Source organism: Montipora foliosa, chromosome 8, assembly GCF_036669935.1.
Source record: "Montipora foliosa isolate CH-2021 chromosome 8, ASM3666993v2, whole genome shotgun sequence".
Lineage (NCBI taxonomy): Eukaryota > Metazoa > Cnidaria > Anthozoa > Scleractinia > Acroporidae > Montipora > Montipora foliosa.
The window spans coordinates 41,670,591-41,678,090 of record NC_090876.1 but is presented as its reverse complement, the minus strand read 5'-3'; the positions used below and the strand labels follow the sequence as shown (position 1 = coordinate 41,678,090).

At 36.8% G+C, this 7,500-nt stretch overlaps 2 protein-coding genes across 3 annotated transcripts in view; one reads left to right on the top strand and one right to left on the bottom strand.

Annotated features, from left to right (window-relative positions):
• Positions 1-563, bottom strand: part of LOC137968947 (methionine--tRNA ligase, cytoplasmic-like) — a 45,383-nt gene extending 44,820 nt beyond the window's left edge. Inside the window, exons 1-2 of one of the 2 annotated variants that reach the window (XM_068815426.1) lie at positions 521-563; positions 313-443 (exon numbers count right to left, since the gene is read on the bottom strand). In XM_068815426.1, the coding sequence (XP_068671527.1) occupies positions 313-415 (103 nt within the window). In that variant the 5' untranslated portion in view covers positions 416-443; positions 521-563. Of the gene's footprint in view, positions 1-312 lie in introns of both variants that reach the window. The other variant, XM_068815425.1, reaches the window with a different exon arrangement.
• Positions 564-695: 132 nt separating this feature from the next.
• LOC137967246 (small glutamine-rich tetratricopeptide repeat-containing protein alpha-like) overlaps positions 696-7,500 on the top strand; it is a 19,543-nt gene continuing 12,738 nt past the window's right edge. The window contains exons 1-6 of the mRNA XM_068813764.1: positions 696-915; positions 2,733-2,845; positions 2,960-3,032; positions 3,898-3,997; positions 6,128-6,232; positions 7,152-7,206. Coding sequence (XP_068669865.1) covers positions 816-915; positions 2,733-2,845; positions 2,960-3,032; positions 3,898-3,997; positions 6,128-6,232; positions 7,152-7,206 — 546 coding nt within the window. The 5' untranslated portion in view covers positions 696-815. The remainder of the gene's footprint in view (positions 916-2,732; positions 2,846-2,959; positions 3,033-3,897; positions 3,998-6,127; positions 6,233-7,151; positions 7,207-7,500) is intronic.

Here is a 7,500-nt window from a genome sequence, read left to right as displayed (position 1 = left end):
AGTTAGGAACTGTGTTGGCTGATAGAGCTATAGCCCTACCACTTTTCTGCTTTCGTTGCTTTTTTGAAGCTCCACACGACATGATAATTAGTGGATGATAAATGGTGGAACAATGACCCTTAAATTGCTTCCTTGTCTTGGCCAATAGAGTTTAAGCTTACAGTATTGTTTCCGTGGACTTCGTAACTATTACATATTGCAGTAAAAGTCATTCACATGCAAATATCTTAAAGGGCCCACGTACAGTATTGTGGAATCTTAAAGGTACAGCCCACTTCCGCTTTCATTTTCACAAAAGAACCGAAGACTTACCATAACTATTAATAAGGTGTACCGTCAATTGAATGCCTGCCAGATCTCTGGCTGCCAGAATGCGAAGCAACAGAGGGTTCCCTCGATCACTGTAAAGCTTCATAATTCCACTAATTTGAGTTGATACGTATCTGTAATGGTGTATACTTCTCGTAAAAATCGTTGATCGTATTAAAGTGCTAAATCCCAGTCTAAAAAGGAAACTAACCATCTGATGCAAGAAGCGAATTTTTTCACGTGCAAGAAAAACCCGTTTTACTGGTGCGTTATGTATGAGACATATAATGTCACAGACTGCGGGTTTAGAAGAAGCGTATGAGGAGCGTACATGAAGTACCTAGATTGTGTCATATAAAGTCCGCTACCAAAAATATTGTGGGCTCCAATTGGTCTCGAAAAGGCGGTCAAAAACGTGTCTTTTCTTCCGGTGAAGTTTAAACCACATTTCTTCGTATTTATCGGGAAAAAAGGGATTTTTACGCTTGATTTGCGTAACGAGAAAAATGTCGAATTCACAAAAGCTGGCGTTCGCCATAATCGAACATCTTTCTTCCCAGTTAAGATCCGGCGCCGTAGTTGGCGATTCGGCAGAGAGTTTGGAGGGTAAGTTGCTCACACATTGAATTCTCGGTGATGAAAGTGTAAAAATTTATAACTTATCTTAAAAACGGTACCGTAAAGTTTACCAAACATATTTTGAAAGAAACACAGAATATAATCAGTAAAGAGGGTTTGTTGTTCAATATTATGTACGTTGTACAATAGATTAATTTCATTTTCACGGAAAGTAACAGGAAGATTTAGGGCCCATGGGCCATTCCATTTTTTATCTGCACCCCTCCTATTGAAGGACCGGTATTTCTGAGGGGGAGGGGGGTGGTCTTAAAAGGCCGTTTCTGAGGGGGTAACTGTGTCGGTACCTTTGATCTTTGAATAAATTCTGAAGGGGGAGTGTGTCGGCACTTTGAGCTTCTTTTCTTAGGGGGTCAAAAGTTTACTTTTCCGAGGGGGTGAAATATAAAGTACCTCAATAGAGGGGGTGCGGATAAAAAATGGAATGGCCCCATACATAACACCTACATGTAAGACGAGTTTTTAGGCAGACAGGTCACTGGGTATGAGCTAAAGGTTTCCAATGATATTGCAAAATGTTGTGAACTTTGTATTTGAGAATAGGGCGAAAGCAAAGGCACGCAATTGAACCCTGTTCATTTAATTTTATTTCCTGCAAATTGCGTTTTTGATGAAAAGGAATTATTCCTTTTCATCAAAAATGAAATTTTTGCACAAAAATTAATAGTCTTTGAAAATGCGTCTTTTTGCAATATCATCTAAATGCCATGTTGATGCAATAGTCGTAAGGGGATGGACTTTACTTATTGAAGAGACAGCACTTGTGAAGGACTCGTTGTCATTTCTTATAAAATTTATTTCTGGCAAGATGGGAAAAATGACAGGAACTCTATTTTTCATGGAAAGTGAAATTTGGCTGCCAGAGGCAAGATTCCTGGAAATACTGATATTTAGATAAATATGTGTGCTTGTGAAAATTAATGTAAAATGAATTGCGACCTTGGTGATAATAAGCCTGAATTAGCTTTAGGGTCATTGAAGGTGATGCAGATGAGGCATTCAGGCCACTAATAATAATGTTAAACTTCTTTAAACAGTGCTTGTACATAGCTAATTGGTAGGCCTCTAAAGATTAAAAAAGAACAACTTAAGCAGGTTTATTTTTATCATTACCAGTAGTTTCGTTTTCTCAGAAAAGCCCCCTGAGGGGATTGGTCAGTTACTTAATAAGTTAGTTAATTACCATTACTATGATTTGCTTGATTCTTGTATACCCTTAAATTAATTAACTTAAGGAAGTCTGTCTCCGAAAATGGGACATCACCCAGAAAATCGTGGAGCAAAGATTTCTTTGTTTAAATAACGGAAAACTGAGAATTTCATAGATATTAATCTATAATCATCCCTTTAATCACCCAAAATTTATATTTCCAACATTTACCTTTTTTAATACCTCTTGTCAGGACACCAAGAGTAGGAGCCTCCCTATGCACTATGTCCTTGAGTCAACCTTTGTGCATTTCTTTCTATTTTTGGAACTATACCTTTCGACAAGAAGCTCACATTTACAGTGTACATAAATTTACATCTATTCAATTTGCGTACATTGTGTTTGCTAGTTTTGTCTTCATCTGACAATAACTTTATTCTGATTGGCCATTCTAAACAGTGCGTGCAGAGCTGAAGAACTCATGGTGTTCGTAAAATAGAAAGATACATGCAAAGGTCATAATAATAATAATAATAATTGCAGAAGTTCTTATTAAGCACATACAGTGTGTATCTGACATGCAGATGGTTGTTCTTTTGGCAAAGCTTCTGTGACTTTTTATATGATTCCTTTCCAGTTTCAATCCAATGCTTAGAAAGTGTTTACAGCATAGATAGAAGTGACACCGCACAAGTGCAAAAACTTAAATGTGACAAATCATTGGAGGAGATATTTGAAACTGCCATCCAGGTTCGTTTTAATGCTTTAATGTTTCCGACTTCATAAGCAAACATCTCATAGTAAGAGTTACTTTCAGTAATATTGTGTAATGGATTTAGGAGTAAAGAATGGTTCTTTTTGCAGACAAGGGGAGGATCAACAGCTGCTCAACCCACTGATCAAGATAGAGCAAGAGCTGAGGAACTGAAGACAGAGGGTACACATTGTTCTTCTCAAAGTTGGGGTTAATCTTACCGTTAAAATTGTGAAAGAAAGGTATTATTTAACCTTTAAAAAGTCAGGTGGATCCAGGCCGGCAGATTTTGATAACATTGTTACATATACCTTCCTTTCAACTTTATCATTAATTTTTGTGTCTCTTGATTTCTGTGCTGTGGTCCCAATTACTGTGATGATAGCATATAATACTAAACACTTAATGACTGGTCCCTTGGGAAACAGTTAATTTTGTTTCCCGAGAATCTCAATGTTTCCTCGAGGTGCAGCCTAGGGAAACATTTGAAATGCGAGGGAAACAAAATGAACTGTTTCCCAAGGGACCAGTCATTAATTGATTTGTTACGTAGCACAAAAAGAAAAACATGCAATGGCAACAACAACAGCGGTCGTCAGTCAACATTCGCGGGTAACAGTGCACTGATACCCTCTGACATCATAGATTTTGCACTGTTGCCGGCTCAGAGACTTTTGGCAGGAAACAAATTTATTGTTAGATGTCATGTGACCTCAAAGTAACCAATGAGAGCATGTGCTGTTGGGGGGAAAATTTAGCTATATAACAATGTTGATTATTATTATTATTATTATTATTATTATTACAGTGTATATTATTATTAACCTACTGTAAATGTACGACAACAATTGAACCCACAACAGTGATTACCCATCAAGTGGTTTTTAGCAACAACTCTATGTGTAGCTACAGTTGTAGTTATATGTCTTTAAACCCTTTTCCCATCGTAAGAGGTCCCCTCTTGATGAGTAAAATTCTAACTTGTCCATTGGCCATAGTAAAATCTAAAATGTAGAGTGAAAGAGTTAATGACACTTGTAATCTATAGGAAATCAGCTCATGAAGGAAGAAAAGTACAATGAAGCCATCGAATGTTATACCAAAGCCATGGAACTGGACAGTGCTAATGCCGTTTTTCCTTGCAATAGGTATGGATTAAAATAAAGATCTTTGACTTGTTCATTTTTAGTGAATGCCAAAACCAGGGCTCAGCATTGTGAACAAATTTAGTCGCATTTGCGACTAAATTTTTCCCTTTTACAACTATTATCTGGAGAAGTCGCAAATTTGCAACTAGTTTTTTACCTTCGCTCTTTCAAAACAAAGGGGTTAGCAGTTGCCACTTTGCTGCTACTTTTGCTAAAACAAAATTTATTTTTCATAAAGAAATGACAAAGTTATTTTGTTTCTTGCCGTAAAATTTTCTTTCAATCTGAAGAGAGCAATTATTGTAGCATAATTTAGCTTTAATGTTACGTACACAACTCCATTCCTTCCATCACTCCCCATTTTCAGCGTTTTTTTTTTTTTTTTTTTTTCACGCAAATATTGTGGGGTCACAATTTGTTTTGCTAGACCACTGACAACACAGTGCTGCTCGACAATTTTGCAACTAACATTTGCAAAATTGCGACCAGGCTTTTAGCCAGGCGGCCGTCCAGCCGTCCAAAGGACGGCCAGTTCTCAGAAATGGGAGATTTTCGACGGCCTGTTTTGGGCGGCGATTTACGAACTTCTGTACTTAATGTAACAAAACAGTGTCTATAAATTAATAAAAGTTACATTTCTTTTTGCTCTCAAGAGTTGTTTTAGTGTTGCTGTCGTATTTTTCTTCTATATGAACACTTTTTTAGCGAGTTTCCTTTCTGTTTTGATCAAATGAATCAAAGTTGAGCGAAGCGATTTCACAGGCAAAGCCGCTGTTCAGTGATATTGACTTACCAAGTCATCCCCAGGCTACTTTGCCGGCTGCTATAAATAAATACGCGCATTTATGAGGACATGAGTCAAAGATCACGCGCCTTCCAACTCGGTAAGACGATCTCGCGGCTACAAATGTTATTGTAATCGCTTGATTGTATTCTGCTCTGTTCAAGCGAAATCTGGCGGGCATTACAACAAAATAGCCATTTGGTGTAATAACATGTGCAATCATCGTAATTGCTTTAGGAATACTAATAGTAGGTGAATAGTTAAAGATTGTAGACCAGAATGCAGTTCGACCAACAAAGCCACGCATATCTGTTCTTTCGTGTAAATCATGGCTTGACAACTTCAAATTTCAATCACTCTTCATAACAACTGGAGTTCCTGTCCCAAATATAATTCAATGTTAAACAAGGTAAGTTGAGGAAAGGATAGCTTAGTAAAATTATCAAGGAAAAACAGCGGTTTAATACGTAAATTGAAAGACATTTACAGCTGTCAGAATCGCGGAAATCACGTCTAAGAGGCTTCAATTTTTCAAAATTTTCTGGGGGAGCATGCCCCCAGACCCCCCTAGGCCCACATAAAATTTGGACTCCCACTTTCAAAATCCTGGCTAAAAGCCTGATTGCGACTACATGTAAATTTTCATATCTTGTTGCAAAATTGTGACTGGATTTTTTGTTAATTTCAAGCCATGTAATAGTGCATGCATGCAATAATACAACTGAGAGGCAGTGTGGCCCAGTGGTTAGGGCGCTTGTATTGAGATCCGGGGATCCCGGGTTCAAGACCCGCTCTGACCACTCGCTGAATTTGTTCCTGGTAGTCCCTGGTTCAACTTCCCAGCTGCACTTGTAAATAGCCAACTGGTTTGCCTCCGGCCAGTTGGGATTCTTAACAATAATATTGTTGTTGTTATTCTGTTCCATCTTTTCGTTGTGTGTCATTGGCCCTGAAAAGCCCCTATGGGGAGCAGTCGATTAAGTATGTATTGTATGACATGTATGTATTGTTACTCCTCCTTCCTCTTTAACAACAACAACAGTTATTGTACTCTTGCCTAAAATAAAAATTACTTGTCAAATTAACATCCGCTCATGTCCCCCTCCAGGGCAGTTCAGGTGTCGTTGGGTTCATTATATAATATTTATTGAATAGAATTTATTTATTACCCGGTCCGGTAATTATGTAAAATTAATTTAATTAAATACAGTGTAAGTTAATTTCAGTTTTCTGTGGCTCTTTCCTTTCTGTTGCATTCAGTCTATGTAAAGATAAAGACAGTATAGTCTCATTCATCTAAGGGTGTAGTCACCACTTTTGAATGTTGTTTTTTCTTCATTGTGCAGAGCTGCAGCCTATAGCAAGATGGGAGATCACCAGAAAGCAATTGAGGACTGCCAGAAGGCTCTTAGTCTCGACCCTAATTATGGGAAAGCTTATGGCAGAATGGGGTAAGATAAAATTACACCTGGTCTGTAACAATCCTCTCTTGATTCCTACGTGGCTGGACAACTTTTAAAACCTTGCCAAGAAAAAGTATACAAACGTTTTAATTACTCATGGAAACAATGTTACAAAAACTTAGTAATGGCTAGTTTCATATATAGTGTTAAACAGTTACTATAATTATTTTTTAATGCTGTACCAAATGTGATATCTACACGTATTTACCATTGATCTTACATAAATAGCTGCAGCTGTATTGTGACTTACAATTTCGAGAAAATTAATTCTCTGTAAACTCCAACTGCTTTTAACTTATTTTTTATTTCCATACATTCAGATGTTTACAATAGATAGTGTTCTCTTGTGGAACCCGAGTCTCTAAATCAATTAACAAAGGCAAAAGACTATACAGGGCAGTGTGACCATAAAGCTTGCCCCTTTAGGCTTCCACTGGCTAAGTACCAGTTAGTTATAAATTAGCAATAATAATGAGATGCCAAATAGCCCACAAGATGTGTTACGGTAGTATCAAGTTGGCTATAGTCAGTCTCATATCCAACAGGCACAAAATGTGATAATGTAATAATACTTATAATTTTTGTTGTATTAAATTGCATTTAACTCTGAATAATTCAGTTTTACAAAAAGATCAACAAAATCTTTTCCACGTAAGGTTACCTTATACCAAATTGTAGGATCATAATGGAAATTGAGTGAGCCAGCTAGAAAACGAGAAACACAAAATTCAATTTAACAAAAAGTATTATTGTTACTTAAATTTATTATATAGACAGGAGTGTTTTACTGGAAAATTACACAGTGGCTTTAATTTTCTCCTGTTAAAAACAATCCTTTACCACTCTAAATCAAATTCATATATCTTTGCGCCGCCATGTAATATCCTCTATATATATTTTGTTTCAGTTTATCTTATCACAATTTAAATAATCTTCAGAAAGCTAAAGAAAGCTACACCAAGGTATGAATAACAGGTACATGTTTATGTTGTGGTTCAATTTGTCAAATTACAGGGTTCACACGGGTCATGGAAAACCTAGAACGTCATTACATTTAAGAATTTCATTTTCCAGCCTGGAAATTCTTAGAATTTTATGGTTGGTCATGGGAAGTCATGGAAAATTACAATTATAAATGTTAAAATAATCAGTGCAGTGTCAAAGCAAGGATAAAATGAAATAAAGACGAGTTTCTGTCAAACAATCAGATGTTTCTGGTGGGCGGAAAGAGGATGTGCATTGAGTAACATCCTAAA